Here is a 20,744-nt window from a genome sequence, read left to right as displayed (position 1 = left end):
GAAAAGGTTATTGAAAAGCACAAGTTAGGAAATGGAGACAAGAAAACTTCCAAGTCACTGAATATCTCTTGAGTACAGTTAAGTCAATCATCAGAAATGGAAAGAATATGGCACAGCTGTAGATCTGCCATTCTCAAAAAAATGAGTGACTATGCAAGAGGGGGCTAGTGAGGGAGGCCACCAAGAGACCTAGGACAACTTTGGAGGAGTTACAAACTTCAGTGGCTGAGATGGAAGAGACTGTGCATGCAACAGCAGCAGCTCAATGGGAGGGTGCAAAGAGAAAGCCACTGTTGAAAAAATCTCACATGAAATCTCAGCTAGAGTTTGCCAGAAGGCACGTGGGAGACTCTGAAGTCAGCTGGAAGAAGGTTCTAAGGTCTGATGAAACCAAATTTGAGCTTTTTGGCCATCAGACTAAACAATGTGTTGGGCATAAACCAAAAACCACACATTATCAAAAACACACCATCGCTCTGGTGAAGCATGGTGGTGGCTGCATCATGCTGTGGGGATGCTTCACCACCGCAGACCCTAAAAGGCTTGTGAAGGTAGAGGATAAAATTAATGCAGCAAATTACAGGGAAATCGTGCAGGAAACTGTGATGCAATCTGCAAGAGAATTGCAACTTGGGAATAGATTTGTTTTCCAGTAAGGCAATGACCCCAAGCATAAAGCCAAAGCTACACAGGAATGGCTCAAAAACAACAAAGTTAATGTTCTGGAGTGTAAAGTCAGAGTCCAGACCTCAATTCAATTGAGAATTTGTGGCTGGACTTGAAAAGGGCTGTTCACTCATGATCCACGTGCAATCTCACAAAGCTTGAGTATTTTTGTAAAGAATTGCACTGTCTAGATGTGCAAAGCCAATAGAGACCTATCCACACAGACTCAAGGCAGTAATTGCTGCCAAAGGTGCATCTAATAAATACTGATTTGAAATGGGTGAATATTCATGCCAAGAATTATTTTGTATTTTAGGTGGTAATAAATTTAGATCACTTTGTAGAGGTCTGTTTTCACTTTGACATGAAAGAGTCAAAATAAAAAATCCAAATTAAATCCACTGTGATTCAATGTTATAGAACATGAAGACATCTGGGGGGTGGGGTATTGAATACTTTTTATAGACTCTATAAGAGCATAGGTAGTGGCTAGGCAAAGAGCTTTTCCCAGGGTGGAAATGGCTAATACCTGGGTGGATCATTTTAAGGTGATTAGAGGACAGTATGGGGGGATGTCAGAGGAAGTGTTTTACTCAGTGGTGGATGGTGCATGGAATGTAGTGATAGAGGCAGATACATTTAGAGGAGTGTTAGATAAGCACATGGATGATAGAAAAATGAAGGACTATGTGGGCAGGAAGGGTTAGATTGACCTTGGAGTAGGTCAGAAGGTGGGCACAACATTGTGGGTCTTAGGGCCTGTACTGTGCTGCACTCTTCCCCGTTGTAAGCCCAGCTTAAGGGTTAAATGTGAAGCTCTCAAGTGGTGGCTTAAATCTCAGCTTGTGCTACTCTGATCTTACAGTGGATTTCTGTGGATGAATCATTACTTCCTTAAACTTTTAACTCTGTTCTATTCAGTCACTTTGACTCCTCAGCACAATAATTCAGAGAGGAAAGCACTGGTATGTTTTATCTGGGGCTGGCATTGGCACCTGTACCTGTTCCCAGGTGACACAGCCAGCTGTTATTTCTATTTTGTTTGAAAATGAGTCATAATGAGGCAAGGAACAGAAGGATTATAAAGATTAATACGTGGCTGAGAGGATAGTGCAGGAGGGAGGGCTTCAGGTTTGTAGATAATTGAGCTTTGTTCCAGGGAAGGTGGGATCTGTTCCGAAGGGACGGTTTACACCTGAACTGGAGTGGTACTAACATTCTTGCAGGGAAGTTTGCTGGTGCTTCTTGGGGGGGTTTAAACTAAATTTGCAGGGGGCGGGGATCCAGAATGTGAGAGAGGATAGCGAGAGGAAGAATAAAGGACAGGTGGGGACTACATGGTTCCGGAATAATAACAGGGATGCTGATAAGGAGGACTCATGTACAGAGGGATGGTCTGACAGAACATGAAGTTAAATGTGTTGAAAGAATAAGTAAATTTAGGAAGGACTACAAAATTCTAGGGGCGTATAGCCCGATGGGAGTTCGGGGAGCTGGGTTAAGCACAATAGGCAGCGATTCAAACAGAGAGAGGAGAAATGGGCTTAAAAATTCTATATCTGAATGCACGAAGTGTCAGAAATAAGGCGGATGAGCTTAAAGCCCAGGTGCGAATGGGTAACTATGATGTTGGGATAACGGAGACATGGCTGCAGGGAGATCAGACCTGGGAAATGAATGTACAAGGGTATACATGCTATCGTAGGGACAGAAATGTGGGCAGAGGGGGTGGGGTGGCCCTGTTGGTGAGGAATGAGATTCAGTCCTTTGCAAGGGGGGACATAGGGTCAGGAGAAGTAGAGTCTGTGTGGATAGAACTGAGGAACAGTAAGGGCAAAAGGACCCAAATGGGTGTTGTCTACAGGCCACCAAACAGGAGCATGGATATTGGGTGCAAGTTGAATAGGGAGTTAACATTGGCATGTGGCAAATGTAATGTCGCAGTAGTTATGGGGGATTTCAACATGCAGGTGAACTGGGAGAATCAGGTTGGTGCTGGACCCCAGGATAGGGAGTTTGTAGAGTGCCTACGGGATGCATTCTTGGAACAGCTTGTACGAGAGCTGACCAGGGACAAGACTATTCTGGATTTAGTGTTATGTAATGAACAGGATTTGATAAGCAATCTCGCAGTACAAAAGCCATTAGGAGGTAGTGATCACAATATGATAAGCTTTTATCTGCAATTTGAGAAGGATAAGGGCAGCTCGGAGGTGTCAGTGTTGCAGATGAACAGAGGAAACTATGGAGCCATGAGGGAGGAGCTGGCCAAAGTTGACTGGATGGATAGCCTAGCAGAAAAGACAGTGGAACAGCAATGGCAGGTATTCTTGGGAATAATGCACAAGGTGCAAAATCAGTTCATCCCCCAGAGAAGGAAGGATTCAAAGGGGGGAAAGGGGCCACAGTGGTTGACAAAGGAAATCAGAGACTGCATAGCATTAAAAAAAAAGGAAATATGACAGAGCTAAGGTGAGTGGGAGGACAGATGATTGGGAAGTTTTTAAGGAACAACAGAACTTAACTAAAAAGACAATACGAGGAGAAAAAATGAGGTACGACTGCAAGCTAGCCAGGAATATAAAGGAAGATAGCAAAAGCTTTTTTAGGTATGTGAAGAGAAAGAAGATAGTTAAGAACAATGTTGGGCCCTTGAAGAATGAATTGGGTGAAATTGTTATGGGAAACAGAGAAATGGCAGAAGAATTTAATGAGTACTTTAGATCTGTTTTCACTAAGGAAGACACAAGCAATCTCCCAGATGTATGGATGGGCCGAGGACATAGGGTAACAGAGGAAATGAATCGGATTGACATTCAGAAGGAAACGGTGATGAGAAGACTGATGGGACTGAAGGATGACAAATCCCCAGGTCCAGATGGTCTGCACCCTAGGGTACTAAAGGAGGTGGCCCTGGAAATTGCGGATGCATTGGTAATCATTTTCTAATGTTCCTTAGATTCAGGATCAGTTCCTGAGGATTGGAGAATAGCTAATGTTATCCCACTTTTTAAGAAAGGAGGGTGGGAGAAAACAGAGAACTATCGACCTGTCAGCCTGACAAAGGTGGTGGGAAAGATGCTAGAGTCCATTATTAAGGATGAAATAGTGGCATATCTAGATAGCAGTGACAGGATTGGGCCGAGCCAGTATGGATTTACCAAGGATAAATCATGCTTGACTAATCTGTTGGAGTTTTTCGAGAATGTAACCAGGAAGTTAGACGGGGGAGATCCAGTGGATGTAGTGTACCTCAATTTTCAGAAGGCATTTGATAAGGTCCCGCATAGAAGATTGGTGGGTAAAATCAAAGCTCAGGGCATCGGGGGGAAGGCATTGACATGGATAGAAAACCGGTTGGCAGATAGAAAGCAAAGGGTAGCGGTGAATGGCTGTTTCTTGGAAAGGCAGGTGGTGACTAGTGGGGTGCCACAGGGCTCGGTGTTGGGACCACAGCTGTTTACCATTTACGTTAACGATTTGGATGAAGGCATAGAAAATAACATCAGCAAATTTGCTGATGATACTAAGCTAGGTGGCAGTGTGACATGTGATGAGGATGTTAGGAGAATTCAGGGTGACTTGGATAGGCTGGGTGAGTGGGCAGATACTTGGCAGATGGCGTTTAATGTGAATAAGTGTGAGGTTATCCACTTTGGGAGTAAGAACAGGAAGTCAAATTATTATCTGAACGGTGTAGAGTTGGGTAAGGGAGAAATACAAAGAGATCTCGGAGTCCTTGTTCACTGAAGGTGAATGAGCAAGTGCAGCAGGCAGTGAAGAAGGCTAATGGAATGTTGGCCTTTATTACAAAGGGAATTGAGTACAAGAGCAAGGAAATCCTCTTGCATTTGTACAGAGCCCTGGTGAGACCACACCTGGAGTATTTTGTACAGTTTTGGTCTCCAGGGTTAAGGAAGGACATCCTGGCTGTAGAGGAAGTGCAGCGTCTGGACTGTCTTGCGCAGAGGGGTTACAGAGACTGGGCTTGTACATGCTGGAATTAAGGAGATTGAGAGGGGATCTGATTGAAACATATAAGATTATTAAGGGATTGGACAAGATAGAGGCAGGAAATATGTTCCAGATGCTGGGAGAGTCCAGTACCAGAGGGCATGGTTTGAGAATAAGGGGTAGGTCATTTAGGACAGAGTTAAGGAAAAACAACTTCTCCCAGAGAGTTGTGGGGGTCTGGAATGCACTGCCTCAGAAGGTAGTGGAGGCCAATTCTCTGGATGCTTTCAAGAAGGAGCTAGATAGGTATCTTTTGGATAGGGGAATCAAGGGATATGGGGACAAGGCAGGAACCGGATATTGATAGTAATTGATCAGCCATGATCTCAAAATGGCGGTGCAGGTTCGAAGGGCCGAATGGTCTACTTCTGCACCTATTGTCTGTAATATAATGCATCTTGTTATTGTTTCACACGTGTAAGGTGCAAGTGAGAGAGTACTGCATTGTCCTTGAAATGAAGGGTTATTCCATAAGTGAGACTTTGTTGCAGGAGGGGCAGGACAGGCGGTTCAATATTCCAAGGTTATGTTATTTTACACGTGACAGAGCGGGAGGGATTAAAGGAGGAGAGGTGTTGTTACTAGTCAGGGAAAATGTCACGTCAGTGCTTTGTCAGGACAAACTGGAGAATTCGACTAATAAGGCATTATAGGTGGAACTGAGAAATAAGAAAGGTATGACCACATTACTGGGGCTATACTACAGACCACTCAACAGTCCTGGGGATTTAGAGGAACAAGTTTGTTAAGGATCGCAGATTGTTGCAAGAAACATAAGATTGTTATTGTAGGTAATTTTAACTTTCCGCATAGTGACTGGGATTGCCATACTTTTAAAGGGCTAAATGGGATGGAGTTTGTCAAATGTGTTCAGGAAAGTTTCATCAGTACACAGAAGTCTCAACAAGAGGGCATGCAATACAGGATCTGCTGTTAGGGAATGAGACAGACAGGTGATAGAAGTTTGTGTAGGAGAACACTTTGCTTCCGGTAACCACAATGTCATTAATTTCAAAGAAAATGTACAAAGAGATAGATCTGGTCTGCAGCTTGAAGTTCTAATTTGGAGAAAGGGCAATTTTGATGGAATGAGAAATGATCTGGCAAGTGTATATTGGGACAGGCTGTTTTTTTGTAAAGATATATTTGGAAAGTTGGGGGGCCTTCAAAAATGAAATTTTTAGAGTACAACGCTTGTATGTGCCTGTCAGAATTGAAGGTAAAGATAACAAGTATAGGGAATCTTGGTTTTCAAAATATTGAGGATCTGGTAAATAGAAAAAAAGAGCAGGTATACACAAGTAGACCATAAGACATTGGAGCGGAATTAGGCCATTCAGCCCATCGAGTCTGCTCCACCATTCCATGATGGCAGTATTGACAAGGAGCAGTACAATTGTTTGTGTGTTATTAGTTTAGGTAGATTGTGTTTGTCTATTATTGTGACTTAGTTGAAGATCAGACCACATCTTGTGAGTAATTAATACAGAAAACCAGGTAATTGCCAAGGATTCACTAACTTTTTCTTGCAACTGTAAGTATTTGTGTGTACATGGATTGATTGAGGATAGTCAGCATGGCTTTGTGTGTGGTAGGTCACGTCCACCCAATGTTCTTGTGGGCAGGTTTGTTAGAGCTGTTGGGGAGGGGGGGTTTAAACTAATTTGGCAGTGGGGTAGAAACCGGAATGAAGTGACTTAGGATAGGATGGATGGTAAAAAAGCAAAGATAGTGTGCAATCAGACTGTCAGGAAGGGTAGACAGGTGATAGGACATAATTACAGCCAGCAGGGTGCATCACAGATGCAAAATCAAGAAGGGTAGCAAATACAGCACTCAGTGTTGTCTCTCAGTGCACAAAGTATAAGAAATAAGATGGATAAGATTGTTGCACTCTTACACATTGTCAGGTACGATGATGTGGACATCACTGAATCATGGCTGAAGGATAGTTGTAGTTGGGAGCTGAATGTCCAAGGTTACATGTTATATTGGAGAGATAGGAAGGTGGCAAAGGTGCTGGTGAAGAATGGCATCAAATCAGTGGAAAGATGTGACATAGGATTGGAAGATGTTGAATCCTTGTGGGTTGAGTTAAGAAACTGCAAGGACCCTGATGGCAGTTATATACAGGCCTCCCAAAGTGGCTGGGATGTGGACCACAGATTACAACAGGACATAGAAAAGGCAAGTCAAAGGGCAATGTTATGGTAGTCATGGGAGATTTTAACATCCAGGTCAATTGGGAAAATCAGGTTGGTAATGGATCTCAAGAGAGTGAGTTTGTTGAATGCCTGAGATGACTTTCTAGAGCAGTTTGTCGTTGAGCCTACTAGGGGATCAGCTATTCTGGGTTAGGTGTTATGTAATGAACCAGAGATGATTAGGGAGCTTAAGGTAAAAGAGCCCTTAGGAGTCAGTGATCACAATATGGTTGAGTTCAACTTGAAATTTAAAAGGAAGAAAGTAACATCTGATGTTAGCAGTATTTCAGTGGAATAAAGATATGTGAGAGGAGTTGGCCATGGTAAATTGGAAGGAGATGCTAGCAGGGATGACAGCAGAGCAGCAATGGCATGAGTTTCTGGGGAAAAATCAGGAAGGTACAGGATAGATGTATTCCAAAAACAAAGAAATACTCAAATAACAATAGTACATCTGTGACTGACAAGGGGAGTCACTAGCAGTGTGTGAAGGTACAGAAGTGAATGTAGTTTCTATTACAAGGGAGAATGTGCTCAAAAACCTGAAAGACCTAAAGGTATATAAGCTACCCAGACCGGATGAACTGCACTGTAGATTTCTGAAAGAGGTAGCGTTAGAGATTGATCTTTCAAAAATCATTGGACTCTGGCATGGTGCCAGAGGACTGGAAAATTGCAAATGTCATTCCACTCTTTTAAGAAAGGAGGAAGGCAGCGGAAATGAAATTATAGACCATTTAACCTGACCTCAGTGTTTGGGAAGGTGTTGTTGAGTCAATTGTTAAGGAACAGATTATGGAGTACTTGGTGACACAGGACAAGATGGAACAAAGTCAGCATGGTTTCCTTAAGGGAAAATCTTGCCTGATGAACCTATTGGGGGTTCTTTGAGATTACAAGAAGGATAGTTTAAGGGAATACAGTGGATGTCGTTTATTTGGACTTTTAGAAGGCCTTTGACAAGGTGCCACACGTGAGGCCACTTACCAAGTTAAGAGGCCATGGTGTTATGGGCATGGTTAGAGCATTGGCTGATTGGTAGGAGGCAGTGAGTGGGAATTAAAGGATCCTTGTCTGGTTGACTGCCAGTGATTAGTGGTGTCCTGCAGGGGTCAGTGTTGGGACCACTTCTTTTGGTGCTGTATATCAATGATTTAGATGATGGAATAGATGGCTTTGTGGCCAAGTTTGCAGATGATATGAAGATCAGTGGAGGGGCAGGTAGTGTTGGGGTAACAGGTAGGTTGCAGAAGGACTTGGATCAGGAGAATGGGCAAGAAAGTGGTAAATGAAATACAATGTTGGAAAATGAATAGTCATGCACTTTAGTAGTAGAAATAAATGTGCAGACTATTTTCTAAATGGGGAGAAAATCCAGAAATATGAGATGCAATGGGGAGATCTTGTGCAGAACACCCTAAAGGTTAACTTGCAGGTTGAGTCAGTAGCGAGGAAGGCATTCATTTCCAAAGGGCTTGAATACAAGAGCAGGGATGTGATGCTGAGGCTTTATAAAGTACTGGTGAGGCCTTGCCTTGAGTATTGTGAGCAGTTTTGCGCTCTTCATCTAAGAAAAAATGTCCTGGCATTGGAGAGGGTCCAGAGGCAGCTCACAAAGTTGATTCCACGAAAGAAAGGGTTATACAAGGAACGTTTGATGACCCTTGGCTTGTATTCACTGGAATTTAGAAGGATGAGGTAGAATCTCATGGAAATCTTTTGAATGTTGAAAGGCCTAGACAGAGTAGATGTGGAAAGGATGTTTCCCATGGTGGGGAGTCTAGGACAAGAGGGCACAGGATAGAGGGGTGTCCGTTTAAAACAGATGCAGAGAAATTTCTTTAGCCATAGAGTGGTGAATTTGTGGATTTGGGTGTATTTAAGGTAGATATTGATAGTTTCTTGATTGGACACGGCATCAAAGGTTACGTGGAGAAGGTTGGGGAATGGGGTTGAGGAGAGGAAAAAAAAGGATCTGTCCTTGGTTGAATGGTGGAGCAGACTCGATAGGCCAAACAGCGTAATTCTGGTCCTATGTCTTATAGTCTTGGAGAATTTTGAGGAAGTTACCAGGAAAGTGGATAAAGGCAAGGCAGTAGATGTTGTCTTCATGGACTTTAGTAAGGTGTTTGATGAGGTCCTACACGGGAGGCCAGTCAAAAAGGTTCAGTCACTTGGTATTCAGGATGAAATAGTAAATAGGATTAGACATTGGCTTAGAGAGAGAAGCCAGAGAGTGATTGTAGAGGGTTACCCCTCTGATTGGAGGCCTGTGACTAGTGGAGTGCTACAAGGATCAATGCTGGGTCCTTTGTTGCTTGACATCTATATAAATGATCTGGATGACAATGTGGTTACTAGAGAAGTTTGGATATGTATGTGGGTAGCAGGGATATGGAAGTTTGTTTCTGTGCTGTACTTCTCTTACTCTAAAACCTCTATTCTGAGGCTATTCTGGTCCTAGACTCCCCCACTCTAGGAAACATCCTCTCCTCATTTACTCTATATAAACCTTTCAATATTCAATAGATGTCAATGAGATCACCCTGCATTCTTCTTATCTGAAGTGAGTACAGTCCCAGGGCCATCAAACGCTCCTCATCTGTTATCCAAGTCACCAGTGTTGGCTGCCTTGACACACCTTCAACGAGTACAGGCCACTGGTGGAGAGAACAGAGAATGAAGAGGCTTAACAAGAGCTAAAAGAACATTTACACAGCAGATCATAGACCCAGGAGATTCTGATCCAATGTTCATGATCTTTGGAATTCTATGTCCCCAGAGCTCCGCACATCCTTGGAAGAACATCAGTCGGCATTGGAGCTCATCATGAGCAAGTACAGGGAGCAGATGTTCCGACTGTTGATGGCCAGTAAGAAGGATGACCCAGTGATGATCACCAAATTAAAGGAACAGCATTCCAAGGTACGTAGTAGCATTTCTTTCATTGTCTGTGTCAAGTGCCGCCTTGCCTTGTATGGTTAACACACTTAGATTCTGTTCTTCGTCCAAAGTTATTTCAGAAGTCAGGAAGGAGGGACTAAACTTGCTGCTTCACTGTTGTTTTATTAAGTGTTAATAGAACAAAGAAAATTTGAAATGGTTAGTAACAGGAGTAGAAGCTGGTAACAAGGGAGGGAGAAGCAAAAAGGATGGTGTCGCTGCATCGTCAGCTCTTTTGATGCACATAGATAAGAAACATTCATTCAAATTCACAATCATATACCCCCATTCAAATAATGCAGCACCAGAGAGCTTCAGCAGTTATCCAGAATCATACAGAGGTGACCACTAGGTCACATCCTTATGTCCAGTCTATTCCGCAATTTAGTTTTTGTGGCTCTCAGCACTTGCTTCTGTCCCGTTTACTCACGTTTTTTTCCACTCAAAAAACTCAACAGGTTTGTCTTTAAGTGCAGGGTGCTTGGACTCAAGGTACTGAAGCAGTTTTGAGGGCTTCACTGCCTCATTAAACAACCTCCAGGCCTGAACTCCAGCTTCCCACCTGCCCGCCACCAGATGCCTTGGCTAGGTGTGGCTGGTCGTGGATGGGGTGAGGACAAGGTAAGGGCTGGAGGTCCCCGTGCTGGGGCTGCGGTGGTCGCAGTCCGGAGAGAGTAACCGACCGATCAAGGAGTACAACACGGTGCGCACCTGCCCCCACCCCGTAGGTAGGTAGGATCTATCAGCGGACAAAAGTTTGGCTCGGGGTGACTTTAGGAGATCGCAGCGAGGTAGCTGCTCTGCTACTTACAAAACTCTGAGCCCAAGTTAGGTCATCTGCGGATATTTTAGCACCGGGTTCCCCACAAACATTCGGTGTGGTAAACAGGCCCATCTGTCCGCACTCCAGGCCAGTAGCAACGGCGCTTCTCACCAGCTGCACATGGCGGCCGGTTACCCAAGGCCAACCGGTGATCCCTGGCATGCAGGTATCACTGTGTTTAGGCTCGTGTGCGTTCAAGTTCAACAATGAGCGTGACAGGGAATGAGGAAAGGTGTAGCTGACTCGTATCTTTTCATATCGTTTCCTCACGGCCCAGTGGTTGGGGACCACTGCACTAGGGGACACACTGAATAACTGAATATACATACTGTGACCACTAAGAAACATACTAAAGAGTTACATGTATATAAATAGGTATAAAAAAGGAAGTAATTAATTGTTAAGCTGCAAAGACAATAATGATTAAACAGTTCAAGTCAATTGCAGTTAGCACCACGCTTTATGACACCAGCTGTAAAGGGCAGGGTTCCATTCCCACTGGTCAGGACTTTGTATATTGTCCCCACGTGTGCGTAAGTTTCCTCTGGGTGCTCCAGTTTTTTCCCACGTTCCAAAGACATACAAGTTAGGGTTACTAAGCCTTGGATATGCTATGTTAGCACAGGAAGTGTGGTGACACTTGCAGGCTGTCCCCAACACATCCTCAGAATGTGCTGGTTATAGACGCAAAACAACACATTTCTCGAAATGCGTCAATGTGTGAAAAGTAATCTTTATCTGTGAGCTCAAAACCTGGGATGAACATAACTGTTATTGGTGACACCACTGAACACACGGCCCATTGCCCCATTTCTGTATATGTCCATTCAGGAGGTGTAGGCTTCAAAGGCTGAGCTGGCATTTATTGCCCATCCCTAGTTACTCTGTGGTGGTGAGCTGCCTTCTTGGAACTGTTGCAGTGTTGTTGGGGAAGAAGTTCCAGGATTGTGATCCAGCAAAGAGTGATACATTTCCACCGCAATTTGACTCATGTGGTATCCTGCATGAGGACTTCCAAGTCTCGTTGCACCTCGGATCTTTGAACTTTCTCCCTGTTTTGAAAAGTGTCTGTGCCTTTATGTTATATACTCTTCTATTAGTTAAGAAAATAGTCTATGCCATGGTGGTGTAGTGGTTAGCGCAACACATTTACAGCTCAGGGCATTCTGGAGTTTCGAGTTCACTTCTGGTGCTGTTCTGTAAGGGGTCTCCATATGTCCTCTCCATGCAATGCTTGGGTTTCTCCAACTCCTCTGGTTTCCTCTCACAGTCCAAAGAAGTACTCATTAGGTTAGTTAGTTAGTTATTGTAAATTGCCCTATGATTGGATTAGGGTTATATTGGGTTTGTTGGGGGTTGCTGGGGTGGTGCAGACTCATTAAGCCGTAAGGGCCTACTCTGCGCAGTATAGCTAAATTAATTCCTTCTACAAAAGTGCATAACCATATACTTCCTGACACTATTCCATCTGCCACTTCTTTGCCCTTTCTCCCAATTTGTCCAAGTTCTTCTGCAGATACCTTGCTTCCCTAACGTTACTTGCCCTTCCACCTATCTTTGTATCGTCTGAAAACTTGGTACAATCCCATCAATTCCATCATACATATCATTGACATACAGCAGAAAAGAAGCAGTCTCAATACTGACCCCTGCAGAACACCAACCAGCATAGGCCCCTTCTGTTTCAAATCTTTGCCTCCTGACAATCTTCTGTCCATGCCAGTATCTCTACTGTAATACTATGGACTCCTAACTTTTTAAACATGTGGCACTTCGTCAAAGGCCTTATCGAAATCTAGATAAACATCCACTAACTCTCCTTTGTCTATTCTGTTTGATATTTTCTCAAAGAATTTCAACAGATTTCACGGGAAAGATTACACCTTAAGGAAACTGCTCATTTCTCTGCAGCTTCACCATTTCAAACAGGTTCCTACCACCAAGCACATCTCTTCTCCCACCACCCCCCCCCCCCCCCCCAAACTCCACTTTCTGCAGGGATCGCTCTCAACGCAACTCCCTTGTCTGTTTGTCCCTCCCCACTGATCTCCCTCCTGGTGCTTTATCCTTGCAAGCAGAACAAGTGCTACACCTGCCCCTACACATCCTCCCTTGCTACCATTCAGGGCCCCAAACGGTCCTTCTAGGTGAGGCGACACTTCACCTGTGAGTCTGTTGAGGTCATATACTGTGTCCGGTGCTCCCGGGGTGGCCTCCTGTATATCGGTGAGACCTGGCGTAGAGTGAGAGATTGCTTTGCTGAGTACAAAAAACAGGATCTTCCAGTGGCCAACCACTTCCCATTCTGATATGTCTATCCATGGCCTCCTCTGCTGTTGTGATGAGACCACACTCAGTTGGAGGAACAACACCTGATATTCTGTCTGGGTAGTCTCTAATCTGATGGCGTGAGCATCAATTTCTCAAACTTCCGATAATGCCCCTTCCTGACCCCCCCCCCCCCACTCCTTCACCATTCTCCATCCCTTTTTCAGTCTCACCTTCTCTGCACATTGCCTCCCTCTGGTGCTCCTCTCCCCTCTTTCTTCCATAGCCTTCTGTCCTCTCCTATTAGATTCCCCCTTCTCCAGCCCTGTATCTCTTTCACCAATCAACTTCCCAGCTCTTTATTTCACCACTCCCCCTCCTGTTTTCACCTATCACCTTGCATTTCTCCATCTCCTCATCATTTTTCCTCCAGTCCTGCTGAAGGGTCTCAGCCCAAAAACTCAGTTGTATTTTTTTCCAGACACTGACTGGCCTGTTGTGTTCCTCCAGCATTTTGTGTGCATTGTTCACTTTGGCCCACTTTATCATGTGCTTCCAAAGACCCAAAACCTCTTTCTTAATACTGGACTCCAACAACTTCCCAACCACTGGAGTCAGGCTACTTACTGCCCAATATACCACTGGCGTTTTGAACAGCAATGATCTCTGCTAGTGTTCATCATATCAGTAACTCCCTCTTGGTTTTCCCTACTCTGTTGTGCAAGTCCTGGGTAGAGACTCAGGAATATCATGCCTAATTAGGGTGGGCCAGTGTGGCTTTGTGCATGGCAAGTCATGTCTTACTAACTTGATTGAGTTTTTTATAACGTGGTGACAAGAGTGATTGATGAAGATGGAGCTGTGGCTGTCTTCTACATGGATTGTAGAATCTTCGATTAGAGGTGATTGACAAGGTCACTCCCATCATCCTCATGGGAGGCATATCCAGAAGATTTAAATGCATGGTGAATTAGCTGTTTGGATTCAGAATTTGCTTGCCCATATAAGACAGAAGTTAGTGGTTGAAAGTACTTGTTCTATCTGGAGGTCTGTGATTAGTGGTGTTTCTCAGTGATCTGTACCGGGACTTTTGTTTGTGATGTATATAAATGACCTGGATGAAATGTAGATGGGCAGGTTAGTAGGTCTGCAGATGATACGAAGTTTGATGGTGGTGTCAATAGCATTGAGGATTGGCAAAAAATACAGTGGGAGATAGATCAGTTGCAGCTATGGGTAGGGAAATGGCAGATGGAATTTAACCTGGCCCAATATAAAGTGTTGCACTTTGGTAGGTCTAATGCAAAGAGACAGCACACTGTGAAGGGCAAGACCTCAGTGCTGATGCACAGAGAGACCTTGGGGTCCAAGAATATAACTCCCTGAAAGTGACTATAAACTTCGATGGGGTGGTTAGGAAGGCATATGGCATGCTTACCTTTATTAGTCGAGGCACGGACTTCAAAGGTCAGGAAGTTAAGTTGCAGCTTTATAACACTAGGCCGCATCTGGAATATTGCACACAGTTCTGGTTTCCTCACCAGGGAGGATGTTGAGGCTTTGGAGAGGGTGTGGAAAAGGTTTACTGGGATGTTGCCTGGTTTAGAGGGCATGTGCCATAATGAGAGGTTGGACAAACTAGGGTTGTTTACTCTGGAGCAGTGGAGGCTGAGGGGAGATCTGGTAGAGGTTTATAAGATTGAGAGGCATAGATAGACCGTATTTTTTCCCATGGTAGAAACGTCCAGCACCAGAGGATTTCCATTTAAGGTGAGGGGTGTTTTTCTCAGAGTGATGGATGTCTGGAATGCGCTGCCTGGGTTGATGTTAGAGGCAGAAACATTACAGATGCTTAAGAGGCATTCAGATCGGCACATAAGTGCAAGGGAAATGGAAAGATATGGACATAGTGTAGGCAGAGGGGATTAGTTTAGTTGGCCATTTGATTGCTAGTTTATTTGGTTGCAGGCCAAAGGGCCTGTTCCTGTGCTGCGCTGTTCTATGTTAGATTTAGATTCATTTATTTATTACATGTACATTGAAACATACTGTGAAGTGTGTAGTTTGTGTTAATGATATAGATGCACAGTGGAGAGTATTCTAACTGGTTGCATGGCCTGGTATGGGAACACCAGTGCCCAGGAGTGGAAAACCACACTAAGTGGTGGATACAGCCCAGTCCACAGGTAAAGCCCTCTCTCCACTGTTGGGCACATCTACAAGGAGCGCCACCACAAGAAAGCAGAGTATATCATCGAGGACCCCATCATCCAGGCCACGTACTCTTCTCACTGCTGCGTTTAGGAAGGAAGTACAGGAGCCTGGCGTTCCACACCACCAGTTCAGGAGCAGTCTTTACCTTTCATCCATCAGGCATCTGAACCAGAGTGGATAACTTCACTCACCTCAATTCCAAACTGATTTCACAACCTACAGCCTCACCTTCATGGACTCTACAGCTCACGTTCTCAGTGTATTAACGCAAGATCCTGGAGATGCTAGACGTGCAGAGGAGCGCAGACAAAACTCAGCTGCGTTCCTCCTGCATTTTGCATGTCATTGGCAATATTATTCATTTTTAATTTGCACATGGTTTGCCATTCTTTGTGTGCAGTTCTTCAAATTCTTTGGTATATTTATTTATGCCTGCAACAAAATTGATCTGAAATTAGTCTATGACATCTTTGTATTTTAATGATTGAATTTACCTTGACCCTAAGAATGTGCTGGGTGCATCTCACAAGTATTACCAAACATCCAGCACCAAGTGTAGTACAGGGACTGTTCGAGTAGAATTCTCTTCTCACTTAGGAGTAGATTGTGCTTATACACTAGGGACAGCATCTGTGCAGAATTAATAAATCGACTTTGTTTCACTACAGGAACTTCAGGTGCACATCGATAAAATCCACGAAATGGCCACAGTGATGAGAAAAGCCATTGAAATTGATGAACAACGTCTGTTCAAGGAGCAGGAAAGAATTGTGCAGTTAGAGGTGAGTGTAGATTCAAATACAACAGCAGAACCCTCTCCTCTGTTGAAGGATTTCCACTCTATTACATCATTGTTTAATAGACAATAGGTGCAGAAGTAGACCATTCGGCCCCTCGAGTCTGCACCGCCATTCTGAGATCATGGCTGATCATTCACTATCAATACCCAGTCCCTGCCTTGTCCAAATACAAATACTGCCTTGTCCAGTTTCTGATTTACGGCCCCCAGTCCCACAAATATCAGAATGTGTCTTCTATTAGAGGCGATTAGCTATAAACTGTACTGTTCTATGTTCTACAAGGAGAGGTTGGACAAACTTGATTTTTTTTTCTCTGGACCAGCAGAGGCTGAGGGGAGACCTGACAGATTTATAAAATGAGAGGCATAATGTCATAGAGCGCTACAGCATAGAAGAAGACACTTTCTACCAAGGGAAAAAGACTGACCACCTTCCCTGTCTTTGCCTTCATAAATCAAAGTATTCAGTACAGGAGTTGGGATCGAGTAAGCAGTCGACGTTTCCAGCTGAGACTCTTCATCAGGATCCTGATGAAGGGTCTCAGCCCAAAATGTTGACTGTTTACTATATTCCATCGATGCTGCCTGGCCTGCTGAGTTCCTCCAGCATTTTGTGTGTACAGCATCTGCAGATTTTCTTGTCTTTGTACAGGAGTTGGGATGTTATGTTGAAGTTATACAAGGTGTAGATCAAGTCTAATTAAAGTATGAAATAAAGGGTATGGTCATGTACTTTGATAGAAGGAATAAAAGTGTAGACTTTTTTTTAAAAACAGGGATAAAATTCAGGAATCTGAGCTTTTAAAATGACTAGGCAGTCTTCGTGCAAGATTCCCTAAAGGTTAACTTGCAGGTTAAGTCAGTGGTAAGAAAGGCAAATGCAATGTTAGCATTTGTTTTGAGGGCACAAGAATACGAGAGCAAGGATGTAATGTGAGGCAGCACACAAAATGCTGGAGGAACTCAGCAGGCCAGCCATCATCTATGGAAAAGAGTAAACAGTCGATGTTTCAGGCTGAGATCCTCCAAAATGTCAGCTGCTCACTCTTTTCCATCTGAGTTCCTCCAGCATTTTGTGTGCGTTACTCTAGATTTCTAGCATCTGCAGATGTTCTCATGGATGAAATGCTGAAGCTTTGTAAGGCATTGGTCAAACCACATTTGGAGTATTATGAGCAGTTTTGGGTCCCTGTCTAAAAGATGTGTTTGCATTGGAGAGGGTCGCATGAGGTTCACGAGAATGATTCCAGGAATGAAATGGTTAATGTGAGGAGCGCCTGATGGTTTTAGGCCTGTACTTGCTAAGAGTTTAGAAGATTGAGGGGGCGATCTTGTTAAAACCAATAGGATACTGAAAGACCTAGATAGAGTGGAGGTAGGGAGGATGTTTCCTATAATGGAGGTATCTAGAATGGGGCAGGGGAGTGGAATACAGCCTCAGAATTGAGGTACATCCATCCAGAACAGAGATGAGGAGGAATTGCTTTAGCCAGAGGGAGATGAATCTGTAGAATTCATTGCCACAGATGGCTGTGGAGGTCAAGTCAGTGGGTATATTTAAAGTATAGGTTGATAGGTTCTTGATTAGTGAGGGTGTCAAAGGTTATAGGGTGAAGGAAGGAGAATGGGATTGGGAGGGATAAGTTGGCCATGATAGAATGGGAGAGTAGATTTGATGGGCCAAACGGTCTAATTCTCACATCTTATAGTCTTAATTTTGAGTATCGTCACCTACAGGGAAAAAAAAAATCACAAGGATGTTGCTAAGGAAGACCCGAGTTATGAGAAAAGGTTGAATAGGTTAGGAGAGCTACATCAACGACTGCCTTCTGCACTCATGTTGAGCTCATTGACTTCATCCATTTTGCTTGTAACTTCCAACCTGTCTTCAAATTTACTTGGCCCATTTCCAGTTACTCTCTCCCCTTTCTCACTCTGTGTCCATCTTTGGAGACAGTTTGTCCACTGATAAATTTTATAAACCCACTTGATTTTCACAGCTACCTGGACTATACCTCTTCTCTCCCTGTCACTTGTAAAACTGCCATCCTCTTCTGTTAGTTCCTCAGTCTCTGCCGCATGTTCTCAGGATGAGGCTTTTCATTTCAGAACTAGTGAGGTGTCCTCCTTCAAAGAAAGGGATTTCCCTTCCTCCAACATCACGCTGACCTCAACTGCATCTCTTCCATTTTGCACATGCTCCTGCTGTCACACCAAGGATAGGGTTCCTCTTGTCCTCACCTATCACCCCACTAGCCTCCATGACTAACACACAATTCTCTGTAATTTCCACCATCTCCACCAGGATCCCACCACCAAACATCTTTCCCTCACCTCCACTTTCCACACTGATCACTCCCTAAGCAGCTCTATTGTCCACTCATCCCTCCCCACTGATCTCCCTCCAAATACCACACCTGCCCTTACACCACCTCCCTCACTACTATTCAGGGCCCCAAACAATCCTTCCCAATGAGGCGACACTTCACTTGAGTTTGTGGTGCTCCTGCACATCGGTGAGACCTAATGTAGTTTGACAAAACGCCTCGCTGAGCACCTACACTCTGCCAGAAAAAGTAGGATCTCCCTGTAACCACCCTTTTTAACTCTTCTTCCCATTCTGACATGTCAGTCCATGTCTTCCTCTACTGCTGCAATGAGGACACACTCAAGTTGGAGATGCAACACCTGATAGTCTGTCTGTGTAGCCTCCAGACCCCTCCTTAAGTATTCCCCATTCCTGTTTCCCCCTCCCCTCATCTCCTTACCTGCCCATCACCTTCCTCTGGTGCTCCTCCCTCTTCCCTTTCTTCCAGTCTTCTATCATCTCCAATTAGATTCCCGTCACCCCCCAGCCCTTCACTTCACCCTCCTCTCCCAGTTTCACCTGCCCCCTTGCACTTTTTCCTCCCCTCACCCCCCCTTCCTTTCCCGTCCTGAAGAAGGGCCCGAAATGTTGACTGTTTATTCATTCCCTCGGGTGTAGGAGAATGAGGGGAGATTTGATAGAGGTATGCAAAATTGAGTGGTATTGATAGTGAATGCAAGCAGACTTTTTCCCATTAATGCTGGCTGAGACTAGAACTAGAGGTTAAAGTTCAGGGTGATGCAAGCGTGGAACAAGCTGCCAGCAGAAGTGGTGGATGCTGGTTCAGTTTCAACACTTAAGAGAAATTTGGATAGAAACATTAGTGGGCTATGGTCCAGGTGCAGGGTGATGGAAATAGGTAGAAAAATAGCTTGGCATGGACTAGAAGGGCCAAAGGGCCTGTTTCTGACCACTCTGTCAATGCCCTTCATCATCTTGTACTCTTCTATCAAGTAAATCACCTCTCATCTTCCTTTCTTCCAAAGAGAACTTCCTAAGCTTGCTCAGTTTATCCTCATAAGATATGCTCTGTAATCCAGGCAGCGACCTGGTAAGTCTCCCCTGCACCCTCTCTAAAGCTTTCACATCCTTCCTGTAATGAGCTGACCAGAACTGAACTCACTATTTCAAGTGTGGTCTAACCAGTTTTAGAGGGTTGAAACATTACCTCACGGCTTTTGAACTCAGACCCTGACTAATGACAGCCAACACATCATATGCTTTATACCACTGTATCAACTTCTGTGGCAACTGTGGGATCTCTATGGATGTGAACCCCAAGATCCCTTTGTTCCTCCACACTTCTAAGATTCCAGCCCTTAACTCTATTCTGCCTTCAAACTAATCTGGAGCTGCAATATCACATCTTAGTTCTTGAACTCAGTCCCACAGCTAATGAAGGTACTGATTTAACCACCCTATCAACCCTCACTTTAAAGTCAGAATAGAACCAGGCATGTGTGCCACGTTAAATTTATTTCCACTTGCTCTGTGTAGAATGAGCCCGAGTGTTGGAGGGATGTTAGACACCAGCTAAACAATTGTCCTTCCACTGGGCTGGAATTGTTGATGTTACACTGGTCTTTTCTTTTCAGTCTGAAAACAAAGGTTTGAGAGAAGTGCTGCAGATAAACAAGGAGTCGTTTCACTGCCTGAAAGAAGACCTATTAGAAAGTAGGCCATTGTCTGGATTAGTGACAAATGCCAACCTCACCATGCGGAAGAACTGAGAGGCTGCTCAACCCCACAACCTTCCACTTCTCAACCCATCGGTGTGTGAATATGTTAGGTGGGCTGCCTGAGCCCATACATTCAACTACGGACAATTTACTGTTAAATTCTGAAGCTAAATGAGTTCTTGTGGCTAGTTAAACTGACAAAGGTAGCCTATTTTCCATTGCATGGTCGACTTTCTGAAATAAAGATCTGCATCCACTTGTTCCGTGTCATGTGGCCAGCATCTTGTTTAGTTCAGGGATTTCCCCCGACCGTGGGCCAGAGAGCAATTTACAGTGAAGGTTGCTGCTGCTACCAGCATAAGAGGCCTCAGGGAACGAAGCAATCTCCGGTTCAGTTGAACTGAATTACCCGTGTCTATATATAAACAATTTATCATGTAAAATGCGTGTTTGCAGTGTGGAGGGTGGCTGCACAAAGCTGATAAGAGATTGTGTCAAACTTAATTACACAAATTGGATAAGTATTTATTTAACTGACCAAATGTAGAATGGGGTAGATGAGCTTCATTAAGGAGTTGTTTATAGTAAGGTTTGTACAGAATGCACTCTTGCAAGTCAGCAGACTTCTATTTTTTAAAACCAAATTTATTCAGAATGTGAGATGGTTAACTTGGATCTGTTTGTTAATCCTACAATGTCTGTACAAGATGCTGTCTCTGGATGTGTATATTTTTGCTTTGATTAAATATTGTCACTTTGCAAGTAC

General features: G+C 44.0%; 1 protein-coding gene across 4 annotated transcripts in view; it reads left to right on the top strand.

The window, feature by feature from the left end:
• fgfr1op2 (FGFR1 oncogene partner 2) overlaps positions 1-20,744 on the top strand; it is a 63,672-nt gene extending 42,928 nt beyond the window's left edge. For all 4 annotated transcript variants that reach the window (XM_059978549.1, XM_059978548.1, XM_059978547.1 and 1 more), the window contains 3 exons: positions 9,667-9,809; positions 15,801-15,914; positions 19,895-20,744. In XM_059978549.1, coding sequence (XP_059834532.1) covers positions 9,667-9,809; positions 15,801-15,914; positions 19,895-20,029 — 392 coding nt within the window. In that variant the 3' untranslated portion in view covers positions 20,030-20,744. The remainder of the gene's footprint in view (positions 1-9,666; positions 9,810-15,800; positions 15,915-19,894) is intronic.

This window comes from Hypanus sabinus, chromosome 8, assembly GCF_030144855.1.
Source record: "Hypanus sabinus isolate sHypSab1 chromosome 8, sHypSab1.hap1, whole genome shotgun sequence".
Classification (NCBI taxonomy): domain Eukaryota; kingdom Metazoa; phylum Chordata; class Chondrichthyes; order Myliobatiformes; family Dasyatidae; genus Hypanus; species Hypanus sabinus.
Note: the sequence above shows the minus strand (reverse complement) of the source record. Positions and strands in the feature narration are given on the sequence as shown.